This window comes from Topomyia yanbarensis, chromosome 2 (genome assembly GCF_030247195.1).
Source record: "Topomyia yanbarensis strain Yona2022 chromosome 2, ASM3024719v1, whole genome shotgun sequence".
Classification (NCBI taxonomy): Eukaryota; Metazoa; Arthropoda; class Insecta; order Diptera; family Culicidae; genus Topomyia; species Topomyia yanbarensis.
Window position 1 is genome coordinate 336,181,155 of NC_080671.1, and position 19,318 is coordinate 336,200,472.

Here is a 19,318-nt window from a genome sequence, read left to right on the forward strand (position 1 = left end):
TGCAATGTTTCAAAATCATTATAAATTACGCTTTGAAAAATGGGCAAGGCAAAACGCACTTTTGCGGTGATAAACTTCACCACATCAAGGGGGCATAATTCACTACAACAACGGGACAGAAAGCTCGTTGGACAAAGATGTAATTTTGTTTTTTGCCGGGATTTCACAAAAGTGTAGTTTTAAATCGCTTTAGGTTATGCAATTATTGAGTTTTCAAAACAATTTTTCTGCGTTAGATTAGAAAGATGGGTAGGTAATGTCAACGACATTACCGAAATGAAGTAGCATACATTTTAAGCTGTTAATACGAATGCTACAATTTTTACTAATTTCTGAAAGGTATTATTAAAATAAGTTATTTTGGTGTTTCTAATGGAAATAGCGAAATAACGGTACAAGTATATCCGATTCTCTGCTGTTGCCAAATGAATTGTTTCACTCTCATTAAGTGCTCTGTTCGAATATTTTAGGTTTCGTTTTTTCCATTAGAAATAACGAAATAGTAACTTATCACAAGATAGTCAAAATTGTAGCATTCGTATTAGCAGCCTAATGTGTATTATACTTCACTCCGGTTATGTCTATGACATTACCCACCCATCTTTTTTAATAAATTAAATTCTGGGTAGTTTCCTTTAGTTGATTAAATCATTGAAATATATATTTTGATTCTATTGATCACCAAAAATCCTTCCTAAATGTGTCTGCCTGACCTGCCAGGCCAAGGTCAGTCTTGGAAATGGTTTCATTTAAATAGAATATATAAAAAATTGTGTTAGCATGATACCTTAGAACTGGTAATAGTTGCAGGGCGCAAGATCAAGAAAATAGGAGTTGAGCCGTTTCTCCGCATCTACAAATCGCAAAGGTTTTGCGCAAATTTCGACAGTCTCTTCGTACGAACATTTTATGGATATTTTTCTACTCTCTTCGATTTAGCGTCTTCTACACCTTTTAAACGTGTAGCTTAGAACACCTTGCGTTTTACAGCACTGTCAAGGATTGTCATATTCGGTAAGCGCCGAAATACTGTGAACTCTAGAATATCCACTGTTGTAACGAGAATTAATTGTAACTTGTAAATGAATAATAAAAATCAAATTTAACATCAATAATTCGTTATTGCACTATAGCCTATCTTGTGACAAAGAACATGGTTTAGCATTGGTTTAGATTTGGAATTGTTTTCATTAAGAACTTTTCAAAATTTTATTTAGTTTCTGGTGACTATATCAAGTCATCAGAATTAAAAGCTTTATGCAATAATTTTTTAAAGCCCCTCCCGAAACATAATCCTGGCTATGGCTCTGAGAGAACTCAATGTATATTTCAAATTATGCCAAACGAAAGCATGTGTCACATGCTGGTATGCCAAATGAACATTATACCAAATGAACTTATGCCAAACGACGTGCTACCAACGAGCGAATATCTCTTTCAATTGAAAAGTGACGAATCCGAGTTTCTCTAACATTCTACCATAGAAATAATCATTTGCCCCAGGGTTTGCTCTTCATCCCATACCACTGTTTTTCTGTATTTTTGTTAATTTTTGTCCTGCTCCATAGATTTACACAGCTGGTTCTCATTATCCATACATAGTAGCTCCATTGAATATGTGTTATTGGTATTTTATTAATTTTGTGTGTTTATGTGCTGGTTGGTTCACATTGTACTGTTAGTGGGTGATTTCAATTCAATGCACCATCTGCTCGTTGGTTGTTCCATATATTTTACCTTTTCTATGAATTGTGTTATTTTTTCTTGTCAACTTTAATATGTACTCATCTACATAGTTCAAGAGGGTCGGAAATCTTCTGTTGGCATAATTTAATTTGTTGTCTAAAACCGAGACTAATCAGTTCAACCAATACGTGATTGTGGAAATGTGTTTAAGACTATTTTATTATAGATATATAATTGATTCCACGGAAAGCGTCTCCCAAACTATAGCTTTGTTGTTGGTAAGCTATATCGTTACTAATGATGTATTATTGATCAATATATTTCTTTAAATTTAAGGATTAACTATTATTTCCATAATGATTACAACAATACCTATATATAAATTACACATTATTTTTATATATATTTTGTTTCTAGCATTACCATAGTTTAAGTCTAGTTATTTTATGTTCAAGTTTGTGTTGAAGGAAAATTCAACCAAAGTTTCAAAGGAAGCAAACAGTGATAATAACGATTAAACAAGAGTAAAATAAATTTGTTTGACTGCCTGTTTTGTGCCTTTCGTCCTCTTTGATTCGTTCTCTGGCCAACAGGTGACGTGACGTTGGTAGCATGTACTGAAAATATTTCTTTGTTCTTCACACACCAATACAAGAGTGGTACTGTAAACGACATTCACACACATTAAAGTATTTTTTTCCTTTCAAGGGATTGTAATCGCGATTGTTGAGACACACGTCGTTGCTTTGACGTTCAGCAAATGACTCATACTGAAGAAATTTGGTGAAAGCAAAGCAAGATGCTGTGACAGAGTGTCTCAAAAATCATTCTCTCCATCCCGTCGGAGTTCTACCGAAATGACATTGGTTAAATTCAATAACATTTTGCTCCAGATATGAATCAGAGGCTTTCAGGTGCGATCAAACCGAGAAATGTGATAGTTTTTCAGCCGGTAGTAAATAAAATTTGTTCAAGTTCATCTTCCTGGCAACCTTTAAAAGTCTTGATAGAACTATTGGATGCTGACAAAGGAATGTATTTTTAGTTAAATTTACCGTTCTTGTGAAAAATAACTACGCGATTTTAATGCGGGCATGAGGTGTATAATGGACAATCTTTAACGCTTGCGGTTTACTAAATAACGATGATTTATGTCTTAACGTACTAAAAGTATAACAAACTCTATACAATCTATTAAATGAAATACCAAAACAAAAAAAAAACAAGTAGCACGAAAACATCGATTATGATAGATAGAAAACTAATAGTTCTTTTTTATATCAAACATCAAAGTGAACCTTCAACCAAAAGGTGACCACTGAATGGCATAAAAGAACCCCCGTAAAAGATGACGTTTCGGGGGCGCAAAAACAACAGTAAACGGTTTTGAGTAGAATGCGCGGTTATTTTGGGCTAAACATTGATCAACTTGTGATTAGGTTCTTTTCGGTGTTTTTTTTACCTCTACGACTTTTGCTGTGTGTTTGTGTAGTAGATATAGCGTAAACTTAGAATCTGATGGTGGAACTGACCTCAAACATCTCGCAGAAGCAAGCACAGCAGCTGATATCCATGCTGCTTGAAGACATTTGACCATGGTGGCTTGGCTTCCCTACTCTGCATTGTTTTTCCTGCGTTTCTTTTTGTAACTGTATTATACTACCTATGCTAACCAGATGTTGTCTCTTTGTAGGGTAAAATGACGAAAATAAAGAAAACTGTTGGTGTGTGGTGAAGCGACACTGGCAGCTACTGTTTAGTCGGTGAACTTGCGGTTGATGTTGCGGCCGAACAATGCGTTACGAATCGCAGGTATCAGCTGCTGGGCGATAAGCTCAAGCCGGGACTCCAGGGTGTTGGAGATCTAGGAAATTGTTTCTATTAAATTTGCGTTCTTTGCAACACAAACACAGCTAGCAATTGCATTACCTTAATACGTCCTGTTTGAGTGATCAGATCGATTCCACCGGTGGTATCCGCTGGCAGATACGTATCGGTGTCGAGAATCACGACTACATCCTTGCCGGACGTTTTCTTGTAGGCCTCGACAGCCGACGGCAGAATATTCTGAATTAGCTGAGCATCAACCTGTCGGCCACGAACGAACACGTTGTGCTCCATTAACTGTTGAAGAGATAATCGAATATTAAAACGTAGGTAGGTGCTGCTATATTCAAGAACCTACCTGAAGCAATCCCTGAGTGATGAGAGCGGAGAGAACTTCACCGTAACGGGCCGGATCACGGGTGACCTCTCCCAACCGACGTCTGCATTCTTCAAGCACGCTGGCGACATGATCTTCGCGTACCTTCAGTACCTACAATCCGAAGTAACCAAACACTAACAGTAGACCTATGAAATAGTATAGAAATTGTCGATTGGAACGTACCTTCAGACGAGCCTGATTCAGCATATTCGAAGACTGGATCTTCTTCTGTAGTTCGACCTGTTTTTCCTTCTTCTCATAGTACTCCATGATCTTCAGGCGCTGCTGTTGCACCAGACGACCCTTTTCTATGTTGAATTCTTCCTCGGCTTTGGCGTCGATTTCTTCCGCCTTCTCGTTGGCCTCCTGCTCGATGAAGGCCATCATGTGCTTGATCTGCAGAACGAAGGAAACGATTTTAATGCATATGCGTTTACATCATTTTATGAAATAGCGAATTGTCTAAAATATTGATATTTCAATCAGATATATTTTGCACATTTGAACTTCAAAGGTTTTCAGTATCGTAGTAAACACAGGTCCAAACTTTCAGCAAAGAAAAGGCTTTATAGCGAACAAGAACTGAGTCAGTTTAGGCCTTGATGGCATTACTTCAACCGTCTTTAGGCGGAACCGCTCAGATTCAAACTTTTAAAATTCTACTGGGGAGATATTCTACTTAATTAAACGATAAACAATGAAGATTATTATCTTGTAATAATATTTTACAGCATTTTAGGCCTCAGTACAGTGATAAACATTTATTTTATTTTTTTAGAGTGTTCCAACTGGAGCTGTAGAGCTTGGTTCCCTGTCAGATATACTCACTGCAATTATTGCAGACGAGACACTGCTTAACTTCTGATTGTAATATTGACCGTTCAGTTCAGCTGTGCTGGCGAAGGGACTTCATGATCGCGTGGGAATGAGCGTTAGTTTTTTCATGCTTGAGACAACGTGATCAGATTATAAGTGCTATAGCGTTCCCTTAATCGTCCAATCATTTTTGTGTACGTAGGTATGTGAAGATTATCGCGAAAAGCTCAAGCGTTTGTACGCTATCGTGTTCGATCACATAGGCGTTTGTGAGTCACGAGTGTCAGTGTGTTGTAAATTCGCGTGTATAAATTCGATTTTATAACTGTGTGGCATTTCCCATATTTGCATGAGTTGTTGAATGAACTTTGAATCTGATAGTTTATTTTCAGTGAACGGTTTAGATGCTAGAAGAGTAACTTACCCTAAAACTCTAGAAAGAGAACTGCGGAGACTCCAGTTTGAGTCGATTGGATTCGTGTTTTGCTGTCAAAAAGCGAATCCAATCGCGCACTGCCTATACTTATAACATTGGACGTACAACGCCGGGGCATACGCGAGGGTCTGCCCCAAAGAGAAGAAGAGCGTGCCCGGATAAGAATAAGAAGAGTGGCAGATTTGACAAGCGCAAAACAGATTCAAGATAATCTGCATAAGGTGCATGCAAGTGTGTACAATAATATTATTGGTGGCAAACGCCTTGAGAACCTCAAAAAGGCTGAAAGCACTAGTTTCTATATTCAAAACATTGTTTTAATTAATTTCGATTTTAACAACTTTTTTTTTCTGGAAGTAAACCAATATTTACGCAATATAGATGTTGCCGATTGTAAAACCAAAACTCTCGCTTTATGTATGCCTATACCTTATCTGATATCATCTTGGGTTTTCACGTCATTTGCTGTTTGACAAGACCAAAATTTGACAAGGCCATAATTTGATGTTGGAACGGTCTATCCCTGAGAATCATCATAGGAAGGGCAATCCCTCGGGCATACGTTGCCAAAAATGCCGTTTTTCTCTCCGCAGTTCTCTTTCAATAGTTTTTCTAGTGTACATCACCTTCATTTTTTTAACGATGTTTTATTATGTCGTTTTTGCGTGAAGCGAAACTGAGTCAGTTTCAAACCCCAACTGCTGTCAAAATATATGAACTGACAGCGGTTGGGGTTAGAACCTGACTCAGTTTCGGGTTCAAGCTAAAACGCCATTAGGGAGCACGTCGTTTGGCATAAGTTTATTTGGTATAATGTTCATTTGGCATAATAGCAGGTGACGTCGGGTCGGCGGCCACCTCGCCCGGCGGATCCTCAGCGGCTTTGTTTATATTTGCCAGAAACATAAGTGTTGATTCCTCCTTTCAGTTACGAGCTCTTCTTTAAATTTGTATACCACATAGCACCCGCATTTAGACTGGTGATCCACTCGTTTGCCCGGTTGACGCAAACTTAGGGGTTGATCCCTTCTTTTAAGGACATTATACTGCCGTTCTAGGCCCAATTGTCCCATGTTGCAAAACTGGCAACTGAGAAAAACGCGATTGAAGATGAAAATTGTATTAGCAATCTGGAGGGAAACGGCGTAACAAATAAAGCTTTATTGTCTAGAATTACGTTCATAGCTATCGTTTTCAATGTAATCAGTCCAGTTTTTTAGTATAGAGATCCAATTAACGTTAATGTTTACGAAAAATGTTAAGTGGGACTGTTATGCCGAGAAATCGAACGGAAACTGGAAAATTCTACGCATATCAGTCCCATAACGATCTATGAAAACGATGCTCATAACTCATTTTTTTAAAAAAGTGTATGTCGTGAGTTTTTATGTTACTCGCGAAGTTTTTTGCTTCATCAAAATTGGAAATAGGGTAAAGTACCTATTTTTGCTCTATTTAGAAGTGTACCTCATAAAATCATTAATTACTCTGACTACACTCGATAGAGTGCATATAAATTGGCAACCACAACCTTGCTTCGTTCTTAAAAACCAATCTAATAACATAAATGGCCTAAAAACGTTAAAATGCTAGTGTTTGATTGCAACAAAAGCTCCAATCGAGTGCCCCAATTGTCGCCCTACCATTTGACCCAAAGTGTTGAACAAAGTTAGCAAACGCTGCACTTACCAACGGCTTCAAATAGGTAGCGTGATAATAGAAACATTTCGAAAATAGGCTCATTATCCTAGATGCGTTCACCATGTTATGCAAGCGACGATAGTGATGAAGAGCTTTACAGGATTGTTCTCACTGTTGTGATTAATATTGCCACTGCCATCTCTTTTTTTAATGAACCTGTATTTTTCCATCATTTTTTTCAGTGCCCGACATCTAGCGTAATGTACTTCTTAAGTAAACGCTACGTAATTATTTTTTATTATGCACTTTTTTGGGATTTTTGTTAGTGGGACAATTATGCGTAGAATATCAACAATGGGACAAACAGACTTGGTATTTTTTCACGAAGTCTTCGAACAAACTGTATGATTTGGATATGTTTTCTGAAAATATACATCAAAAGGGACTGTTTGATGAAAAAAAGTGAAAATGACCAAAAAGCAACATGGGACAATTATGCGTAGAACGGCAGTATACAAGCGAGCCACAACATAGATCCTACGCCGCACACACTCCTCTCCCCTGCCTAACCATGTATCTGACATGAGTAAATGTAAAAATACATTTTTCAATACACTAACCCTGCCGGTGTACCACGAAACTGCTACTTGAGGAAGCTAGAACATTCTCCTATACAATCAACCCGAGTTTTTGACGGAATGCCATCTGTAGCTCTTATTTTGTGCGAAAATATCACCTCTCTTCCCTTAGGGTTTCTTTTCGAAACACTTATGTTTCTTCTTCTCATTTTCAGTGCACTTTTTCAAATGCATTTTAATCACACACCACTGCAAAACACCCGCGAAACTTTAATCGTTTACTAACAAAACTTCAAATTTTCTGCCAGTGTGCAGATGACCGAAGGAAAATGTTCGAAAACTCCCATTTGTGCGTTTGAATTTTCACATCGAATTCCACTTTTTCTCGATGTAAACAAGCGCGTTGGTGCCTAGCAACAAGCGTGCGTTCCTGGCTTCCACGTGTCTTCATCTTAAACATGAGCAGTTCTTTGAATTTGCATGCCAAATAAGTTTGCAAGCAAACTGTTGAACTGCTCGTTCGCCCAGTTTACTTAAACATAATGACTCTTCTTTCAAACATGAACAGTTTATTATCTAAATATCATATAGCCCTTGGCTTTGCCGTATACGCGAGAGCAACGATCCGAAGCGACGCGAAGCCGATGAGGATCTGCCGGGTTTGGTGGCTCCGATCCGCTGTCAGAAACGGCGGCCCCTTGTAACTAGTTTAAGTCAGCACCAAACTTAAAGACTAATAAGAGAGAACTCAATGTATATTTCAAATTATGCCAAAAGACCATTAAAAGTTCTTCCAAATCTTACGTAACAACATTTGGAAGCAACCAGTGCTCAACCATATTTCGATATTGCTCGCAAGGGGTGTTGAATCTCTAGCATCAATGTTGACGAAAATGGGCTCAACATGCCATTTGTGTACAAACTGCGCCACATTATTACTGTATTGGGATAAATGAAGTCTTTAGGCTCTTCTCTGGTTACTCATTACACTGACAAGGCAGTTTAGTTTATTAAACATGGATCATTCCGCGCGAAGTGATTAAAAAAAGATGGAAACTTGAAATCGACCTTCACAGATTTTAACCAATTTTGGAGCAACTATTCATCTAGGGCCAATACTTGGAAATCTAAATTTTTGTGTCAGTTGAATCACCCCTCGGTCATGGGAACACCCCCCGTTTTGACAAATTGCTAAATCCATTGATTTTCTTTTATATTTTCGGTTCTATTTACTCTAAAATCAAACCGCAAGATGTTTTTATAAGAAAATTGTTCAAGGAGTCTGGAAAAATGTTAGTTTTGAGCGGCAGTGCTGTCAACTATGCTATTTTTTCAGGTAAAAATTAAAGGTTCATTTTGCTTGCAATACACATATTTTAATTTTAAAAATTCTAATTCCATCGTGTTCCTCAGACATTTTTACATAAAAACACAACACTTCTAGTCTCTATATAATTTTAGTAAATCCCGAGATATACCATCCTGAAGGAAAAAACTCGCATTTTACCATATTCAATTCCATTTTTATCGACAAATATTGAGAAAATCTTCGAATGGTCATAAAAACCGACCCTGATCTACTAGAGGCAAAACGTCAATTCTTGTGTGCTTCACTTTTTCTTATTTTATTTTTATTTACGCGACTTTAAAAAAAATTTCATTCGTCACGATCGTGTGTGTGAACTCAGTATACTAAAGTTGGATTTTTTCACTGTGCGCTTGCGATTTTATATGGGAAATTGGTTTCGCTTCAAAATGGTATATCTCACGATAAGCTCAAATTATATTGAGATTATAACAACTGGTAACGCGGAATAAGGTAATGATATTCTGGGTACCAGGCGACCAAGGAATCGATGGTAACAAAGTGGCCGACGAATTAGCCAGGCGCGGTTCATCAAACATGTTTGGCTTCATCCATAAATGACATAGCATTGAAGGGGTTGGGGGGTAGTTAGATATTTTGTGACGATGGTGGAGTAGGGTTCCAAGCAAAGCTACGTAGCTTTCTATGAGCTTGAGCTTGTGCGGCCACCCCTGGCTGCTACTCCGTTATCGATCTGGACTAGCTGAAGTTGCAAGGGAATCAGTAGATAATTATGCTTTGGTGTAGCGATGGTAATCCTACAGTGTTTATTGACCGATACAGGCGCCGGCCAGGCCAGGCCCGAACGTAGATCGCGGAAGGAAAGGGAAGGAATGTTAGTCCAATACTTGCATTTGCTAGAGGTCGTATATACTACTGCGCAATCCACAAGTATCACGGGAGGAAGATATTTGTTAGTAAGTATAGAAGTTGGATTCTACTTCTTCATTACCGACACCAGAGAGGTGACTCAACTATCTGGACTAGATATCGATCCATCAACTCATGGACCGGGGACCAACGGCTTTACTTTCCTTCCCAAGGTAGATGTGACCACATATTTTCTCACCTCAGAAAAAGCTCAACGACCTCGGTTGGGATTGAACCCAGACCAACTGGAATGAGTGGCGGTCACCACCGGTGCCGTCAACGCTACTAGCTTTGGCAGTCAGATTAACAAAGCTATGTAGCTCTCTGTGAATTCGAAAAACGTAAATTGAGTTGTGTACCTTTCTAATAATCAGTACAGAATAATAGAAAATCACGCATTTATTTCAATTTTTTATATGTAGCTAGTTTTTGCTATTATTCTGGCACGTAAACATGTTGCATCGACTCTTAATCAATAACCTTTAGGTCTGTCTTGTCATGCAGAGTTGAATCGATTGCACAAGACGTTTGTTTGACAATTCAGCGGTAGGTTTTGTCAACACGTTTGTTTTGCTCTGCCCCTGAGAACAGGAAACCCGTCCGACGAATATTTTCTCAAAGTAAATTTTGACAGCATGCTTATTAGCCCCTTCAAAAACACGCGAGATATCTATCTGTGCCATCAAACTAGAACTTTCGGCTTGGGCAAGAGACCGACTACTAAACGACTGGCGTAACGTTGTAGGCGCTTGACAAGCCAAGAAATTCATACATCCAGATACGAGAGCCAAAAAACTAATGGATCTAAAACGAAAAAAATACGAATAATCACAGGTTTATTTGCGGGACATTGTTTCTAGAAGTCAAGATGACATTAGGGATCTTTAATTTGGAAAAATTGTGTCAGTTTTTCATATGTATTGATAGCGGGTGTCCTTACGAGTACACTCATATCATTTTTAAACCTTGATTATTCTTTTCTGATTTTTAAATTTAAAGAAACCAAATTAAATTCAGCCAACTAACTGACAGTTTTCTTACTTAATGACGTGCAAATGCAAAATGAAAATTTTCGTTCGCCTCATTGTTAACCGGGATAGCATGATCTGGAACTTTTTCGATCCGCTAGCAGCCTGCTATCCCAAATTTCATCTGTAAACTATGGTTGATCTGATGAGGCAACCTGTAGAGTCGTGCAAGTCGCATGGGTTTGGATGTGTTATTGTCCTAAAAGGAAACAAACTAAAAATGTTTTTTCAATAGTTTCTGGCTTAAAAATAGAAAAAGGTTGAGATAATTACTAACGGCACCAACCTGCATCAGAAAATGCCTTAACCCGCACACCCCTAAAGATCCCTTTTGTCGATTCTGTAACTACGAGCCCGAGAGCTCGGAACATATTCTCTGCCATTGTGCAGTATTATCACAGACTAACAGGCATAACACTATGAGGGAATTTCTTAAAAAATATCGATCCGGCAATTTTCCCAGAACACTAGCTCCACCTTTTATTCACAGTCCCAAACACTCATTTGCTGGTGGGTTACCCCTCAGGCTTGGGAACAATTTTTCGCTAGTGGTCTATCCCCCATATGCTTGTTCATATTTCAGTGGCGCCATAATTTCAAAAGCGGCCACAGTCCCAACTACAAATATATTTAAAATGACCGTTAAAGTGGGCGAAGCATTATTTTCGAGTGTTATGTCTGTTAGTCTGTGGTATTATTACATCGAAGGGAGCGATACTTCGGAAGGCACCTTATGACGCCTCACGAGGTATGCCATACCTATCCCAAATGGATTCGCAGCTGCATTAATAATGTACTACCCGGTTGGGACGACACATGTGACAAACAACTCGCTTCCAACTACATTGGATTCGGGCATTTTGTAACAGGGGCAGCTACAAAAGATAAATAGTGGTCTCAGTTTCCCCGCAACAAAAAAAAATCGTATTTGCCTTCTACACAATTTCGATGAAGACGAGAATATTCAGAGCTCAGGTGGTCAAAGTCAAATTATAAAATTCATGAACTCCAACGTACACATAATGTGGCCCCAGGGGTGACACATCTCGAAACGAAAGGTTTATTGTATGCAAGCTTGTATGAAAAAGTCGATTCGAAATGGTTCCATCAGGGATCATTCATAAATGACGTAGCATTTTTTGAGTGATTTTTAACACCCCCCTCCTCCATCGTAGAATTTCGTCACAAACCCCTAAATACCCCCTGGTTATTACGTAGCCTGACGGTAAACCTCCCCCCCTTGACCCCGTAAAAATTCTTAAAAAATAAAAAAAACGATGTTAGATGAAACGGGTAAAGCTACGTAGTATGATATGACCCCCTACCTCCTGTCGTCACACATCATCACAAAATACAAAACTCCCCCTCCCCCATATAATGCTACGTTATTTATGGATGATCCCTAATGTCACCCCAGAATCACCGAAAAAACACGTACAATAATGTATTATTATTTCACACATACGCTAGCACCACGGGTTGACAGAGCACCGAGTTAAAATGATTGGCATGCTAATGGGTATGACCTTTTGAATAATTTTTCTGAAAACCCGAAACTTCTAGGACGTCAGGAAAACGAGATTGAACAAGTTGAAGTACACAACTTTACGTGTACACTAGAGCCAAGTAGTGACAGAATTCTAAACTAAAATGTTCACCTGACAGACGTCCTTAGCCGAAAGAACAACTTAACTGAAGAGAGCAAATATGTAGCTAATCAGGATTTTGACCCTTTCCTAGGTGTTGCTAAACTTTTCTGAGGGGGGAGGGGGGGGGGGGTTGTTGTGCAATAGTCAATATGGATGTTCCAATACTTTTTAAAGCTGTTCTAAAGTTGTGTCGAATAGCGCAAACAGAACCTGAAAAATGTTCAAAGGAGGGAGGAGTAAATAAAATTTCAGAAATCAAAGTTGTATTTTTGATGCCAACTGTTTATAATGCTAAACGTTCAACGATTTTCATTTTTGCGATTTTAGCGTAGGTGTGGCGTAGACGACGATGATCGCGAAGGACTCGAGTGTTTATATGCTAACGTTTTTAGACGCGCGAGTGTTTGTATGTCTCGTATGCCAGTGTATATGTGAATTCGCATGTGTAAATTCGATTGTATAACTGTGTGGTCATCCGCCATTTGTCGCATCTTGAATGTTTCGCGAATCGCGACGCGGATGTTTAAATTTTGAGTGCACGATTCAGATGCTAGAAGAGAGTGAGTTATCATAATCACTAGAGTTCCCAGCAAGCTTGTTCTGAAATTGGTTGCCTAGTGTATGACTGTTTTTTTATTAGAATGGTGTAACCGAAGGCATGACTTGAGATTGCGTTCATAAATTCGTAGGTGTTAAACATTTTAACACTGAGGCGCTTTCATAGTTGCGATATCGTGGGTGTAGGTGTGTGTGGGTAATCGCGAAGCATGTTCGCAGTTGTTACCAATGCTGTATTATCATGCTGATCTCGAGCGTTTGTATGTAAACGAGTTTGATTGCGAGAGCGTGTGTCGCGTGTATGTAACTTTGCGTGTATAAATTCGCTTGTATAACCGTGTGACCGCTTGCATATTGACGTGAGTTACCCCCTTTTGGACTATATCCATTCAAATGGCATAAGACATAGAAAACATATGATTGTAATGCATAAATACATTTCCAAACCACATTTTACGGTAATTTTCACTTTGTAAGAGAAATAAATCATATTATCATCGAACAAAATATTTCTCGTCAAGTCATATACAAACATGCCTTGGGTATTTCAAGAAGCCGAATCGTCAAAGATTTGCTAGCAACATGTAGGAGCATAGGTATGCTTTCAATAAAATCTCATATTGCACTTTTTCGTATTTCCTAATTGTTTTTACTTTTCTCTAATAACAACGGCAAATATTTCTTCGAAAATGTATATCTTGCACTCACATTCGATTTTTTTTCTTCAGAAAATCTAGCTGACAAAAGCGATGAACAGGGTGTGTACTTTCACCAGCAAATCAAAACCATGTAGAAGGTGAAACTAAGGATTTTAGAATGAAGGCGGTCTACCATTCCTGGTATAGTTATGGGCAGCCGGTTCGAGAAAACGATGTTGTACATTAGCGACAAAAGACACCCGATGTAATTTGCTGCCAATCTACTCGAAATTTGCATTATATAAAATTTCATGGCAAAGCTGTATCATCCTGCAACATGAGGTATTACTATGTGGTCAAAAGCCTCTGATACAGAATTCATAATTCTTATCTACCCGCGGTGTCAACTAGGCTACGACAAAACCGGCGGGAGGGGGAGTGCAAAAAATTGTCCGTGTTACGAGCGGCTCGAAACAGAATCTGACCCGAAATGGGGAGATGGAAGGATAAATGCGGTACCTCGTTAGCTATAATTAAGTTGGTAGCCCAATGCCGACGCTAGATATCGCAGTGCTGATAAGGCGGCATGCCGAATCTTCACCTACTAATCCCGGATAATGTAAATGAACATCTTGTAGGATAACAATTGACAATATCATAGAACTAAGTACCCATAACGATTGGACCTCATTTGGCATAAGGTTTCTTTAAATTTATTTGACACAACGGTCATTTGGCATAACGGCCGTTTGGCATAAAGGTTATTTGATATAATGATTATACGGCATAATCACTGCACTGAAACGAATACTTTGGACGGAATAATAATTACAAAATCAAAAGAAAATCGTGTTGCGATTACAGGTTTGCTGGCTGCTTCCGACACTATAAATAAATTTAAAAAATACCACCGCCTAATGTGGCTACACCACATCGCTTTCCAATCGTGCTGTCCGACTTCGCTACCGCTCAGTCGGACTTAAACTAGCGATAGCCCCTATGTTTGAGTAATCCGAGTGGATTACAGGTTTGCTTGCGATGTACCGTTGCTTCCAATGCTCTAAATTAAAAGATCGGGCCCTATTCTCGCAGTCACGTCACCTAGTGACTAGAAGAAAATTTCCTTCTAGTCACCAAGTGACGTGACTGTGAGAATAGGGCCTGATATTTGCTGCCGTCTAATGTAGCTACGCCACTTTCCTTATGCCAAATGAACCTTATGTCAAATACTATTATACCAAGCGCCCGTTATACCAAATTACCATTATGCCAAATGACCATTATCCCAGTTGACTTTACGCATAATGACTTTTATGCTAAACGACAGTATGCCAAACGGGCTTATTCCAAATGGCCTGACATAGGCCATTTGGAATAAGCCCGTTTAAGGAGTTTTTTATATGTAACGTATATGTTATGTTTTTCAATTACTGACCTCTGAAGGATTTCATGTCCGAAATTAAAATGAGCGCCAGATTATTGTTTTAAACAAGAACTATATTCGCTGAAATATTAATCCAAATAAAAAAATCAACCAATTTTTTGGTTGGGCGTGTATCAAAAAGTTGAGTAGACGGCAGTAGTTAGCCACACGTTTTTAAGGATATTTGAATTGAACTGAAAAAGTATATTGGAAGGCTTATGTTAAGTCTATACGATCGGTCCTGATACCAGCTGATATTTACTCTTTACTGATTTTCAGCAAACAAGAACTAAAAGACGGCTATAGTATTTAAATAAATTTGGTTCGAGCTAACACGTCTGTTCCCTGTGGTCCCATTCATCTAAATTTCCTAACATTCCGGAGGGTTATCCAATAAACAAGTTTCACTCTTTTATCTCTTCATTTGTAACCCAACTAAGACTGATAAAACTAACATTTCAAATTACAAGTAGAACATATGGCACGATGGGCCTATAAAATGGAATGCATTTTCAGCACTATTTACAACGAAAAAATGCAACATGAAATGTTGAAAGTGTTATTACGTTTGATGTGCCCTCTTTCCAAAAAATGAAACAGTTCGTTAGAACGTCTCTTCAGCCTGGGCCACTATCGGTCACTTTGTAGTCTGTAGTCAAAATCAACCTAGTGCACACATGCATTGGAAACGCGCCTCAATAACATGGCGCTGCTCTTTTACACTTTACGCTACGACTACGATGGTAGTGGTCATGTGACACTTTTGTTTTCGCTCGTTCCCGGACCGATGATTGAAGATTAGAATTTTGGATCCATATCTGGCAGCATCTACCAGATCCAAATGGATCCATTTCGATCTATTTGAATCTTGAAATTTTCCATCGAATTAAAACTTGCCAGATATCGTTAAAAGGCAAATTATCGCTTTTATCTTCTGTAATCGAAAGTATTCCCACACACATACACACGATTGACGATGTCATTCATTTCACATGACGAGTCCCGTGACCAGCAGGGTAGGAATCTTTTCGTTTTGGAAAGATACGAATATAATTCACAATATTGTACGTTTGGCCAATATCGGATATATCGGTGTTCCCGTCGATAGCTCACTCCGTGGATTCTCCGGACTGAAACATTCGTAGTTTCAACCAGATTTTTCTCGTTCTGACAAGCGAAAAACACATTGATCCCTTCAGTGGATTTTCTTGCAGATAAACCAGAATATCCTGGGGTAAGCGTGCACATTACGCAACAATTATATCCTAGTTTAACCAGCTCCAGAGGTAACACTCACCTGCTTCTGGACATCTGCGTCGCTCAGGGCCATTTTGCCAGCGGGGTTTGCGGAAACTGTTCAACTGAAAAAAAATCGAACAAAATACAAAATGTAACATTCCTTCTCCAACCTTTTAATATTGCGTTTAAAACAGGATTAAAACTAAAAATAGGAAAGATTTTAATTCGGGATTTCCTCTTACCGGAGAAAAATGAAGTTCACTAACTGCTGCTGTTGTTGCAACTCCGTTCGTCGGCTGCTCTCGTCCACTACTAAAAAGTAGCTGCTAGCTGGTGATTTGACGTGCTTAGTAGTCAACGATGGGCGAAAGAAAAAAAATATCTCACATGACAGAAATTCGATGTACGAGCGAAATATTATAAAGAGAGGCTCTCAGACAAAATTTAATGCAGTGACACATATGACAGCTGTTTTCTTTTGACAGCAACAATCCGCTGTAAAAAATACGGCACTCTGCACTACACTGAGCGGAATCGCTACATCCATATTATGCGATATTCATGTAACTCACCACTATTGGAATTTCCAATGATTGCTACATTAGACTTTCAAAAGTATATCAAACTTATATCAAATACAAATATTTGTATTTGCTTATATGGTTATCATGTTGAATGTTGCATTCCTCACAAATTCAATTTTATCAAATTTCCATATAACATTTAAATTCCAGTGTTAGACCCAAATCTATCAGCGCACTATATAACTATCTGATAATTATCATATTAAAACATTAGGTGGTTCAATGAAATGTATAAGGCACTTTGTTAAATGTATAGGGAATGTTTAACGTATTAAAGCATATGATGGTTTATTAAATCTATAAAAAATGTTAGTTATTTTGATAGAGAGCTTTTTCCACGTAATATTTATATGAGTCTGGACTGATTGTTTTCGGATGTGCTCCAAAATTATGGTATTTATAGGATTCCTAATTAAAATAATGCAGTTATTCTTGGACTGCAATGAAACAACTATAATCTAAATAAAAGATAAATATTTAATGTTCTATATCTCGACAAACATATGATTACGGCCTTAAAGCCGACTGTCAAAATCCACTTTGAATGGAAATTCCGGAGAAACCGTTACACGCCAATCACAGATGTTAGTAGTAAACGAAAGAGAAAAGTTTTCTCTTTCATCAACTGTTGTGAACTGTGTTCGACTAATAACGGTTTGTCTGGAATTTCCATTCAAAGTGGATTTTGACAGTTGGCTTTTAGGCCGTAATCATATGTTTGTCGAGATATAGTCTCTATTGACCTTTCTACTCCCGTTAAAAAAGAAACGGCGCCGAATTATTTCGTGAGGAAAACAAAAAAAATTGCACTGCAAAAACCGGTTGAGGTTAGGTATTTCGTGAGGCAAACAAACCAAACTCCTTTGGTTTGACTTTGCATCTGTGGTTGCAAATGAGCTGTCAGAAATCTTAATAGAGCACTCTCCCTATCAAAAAAAGAGCGGACGAACATGGTCAGGCGATTTAAAAAGTTTGACGTTTGACTCAACTCGCCTGTGCTAATTGCCCCTCGGAACAAATGCAATTTGCGAATGCGATTTAAAGGCAATTTCAATACTTACACAAATTTTCTGGCAGCTGAAATGGACTTGGTTGTTTTTCGCGTTTTTCAAACATGGCGGTTCATGTTTGGCTTAAGCTTAAAATTGTTTTTTGAACAATTGGTGTGTTCTCCCTTGTAATTTGTTTGTATAGTGCACTTCATTTAGCCAAAGAATGTGGGAAAGTGTGAAATCGTGTGTAAGTATAGTGGAACAAGATCTCTGACCTAGAGTCTTAATGAACATCAGATTGTGGTAAGTTTTGGAGTGCAACACCAATTTCACCATTGATTTTTCCTATAATTTGGTGGTGATTACCTAGTATACTGGTAAGTATATGTGAGTAGATAATGAATCCGAAAATAAGAATTATTTTTAATTTTCATATTAGGCAATTAAGAGCGATAAAATGGCGCGTTCCGTGGGCGATTTAGGGGCTGGTTGGGCGTCAAAAAATGAAGGTGGCAAATCTCCCAAATGTTGCATTTGAAATAGCCCCCTGATTGCCAGAAATTTGCTGGCAAAGTGAAGGGCAATTAGCGCATCCGAGTTGGCAAATAGCCCTCCGTTAGCCAGCAACTCGTCCTTTTTGATTGGGTGGCCAAGAGGACGTATCCAAACGAACATGGAATTTGACGTATACACAATAGAAATACGTCAAATTTCATGTTCGTTTGGATACGTCATGGCCTCTTGGTCACACTCTAACTAGAGTGCTCTACTCTGCACGCCACCAAAAAAGCATTCAAGAACACTTTCAAACTACACTGAAAAAACTAAACAAGTTAACATCATGTATTAGTATTTGTATTATTGTATTTTAAAGTACAACTGACAATTTGTCTAAATTAACACCAAACCAAATACAAATATACATATTTGTATTTGACTAAACTAAACATAATTAAACTAGTGACAATACACGAAGACGAAACTGTGAAGAATTCATGACGAAGTCGAATATTTCAACAAACTCGTTGAAGCGGCGACTCATTGCTAAAATTGAACTATTGGTGTAGCGTAGTTAGTGCTGCGCTATTCAGAATGCAGCAGAAATAGAGGGCGACGGGTACGGGTAGGCGCGTAGAGGCTGATTTACACTAGTAGCTCCGGATCATCATATTCAGTCAACAGAATATTTCAAACGAAGGTAGCCTGCGCTGCGTGCCTCCGATGTGCTGAAGTATTAAGTCCAAAAAGACGACAATGGTCCTCGTACTAGGGGCAGATCACTCTAGGAATGTATAACATATTTGCATCAACGTAGAAAAAATGCATTTAATTTCCATTTTTGCATCAACTTTGCACTCCCTCGCAGAAAAGATTACTTAACAATCGTCCTACGCTGATCCACTTTATTCGATGTTCTATTGAATGTAGGGCTGTTTTTTGTAGGGTTTTGACGTCTTAAACGCAACGCAAAATACATTGCACGTAATGCAAAGTGCATTACGAATTTCTATTTTGATGGAAAGAAATGCATTTAATTTCGCTGATTTTTAAAAATGCATCACAAGTGATCTGCCCCTGGTCCTCGTCCGGTGGCAGGATCGTTCCACG

The 19,318-nt window shown here is 38.4% G+C and overlaps 1 protein-coding gene across 1 annotated transcript; it reads right to left on the minus strand.

Moving 5' to 3' along the window:
- Nucleotides 1-1,505: 1,505 nt before the first annotated feature.
- LOC131684021 (V-type proton ATPase subunit E) lies at nucleotides 1,506-16,533 on the minus strand. The gene is made up of 6 exons (XM_058966489.1): nucleotides 16,377-16,533; nucleotides 16,193-16,256; nucleotides 4,076-4,288; nucleotides 3,872-4,003; nucleotides 3,616-3,810; nucleotides 1,506-3,550 (listed from the first exon to the last, which is right to left on the minus strand). Exons 2-6 carry the CDS (start codon nucleotides 16,223-16,225, stop codon nucleotides 3,443-3,445), a joined length of 681 nt encoding a protein of 226 aa, XP_058822472.1. The 5' UTR covers nucleotides 16,226-16,256; nucleotides 16,377-16,533; the 3' UTR covers nucleotides 1,506-3,442.
- Between the last annotated feature and the right edge of the window lie 2,785 nt (nucleotides 16,534-19,318).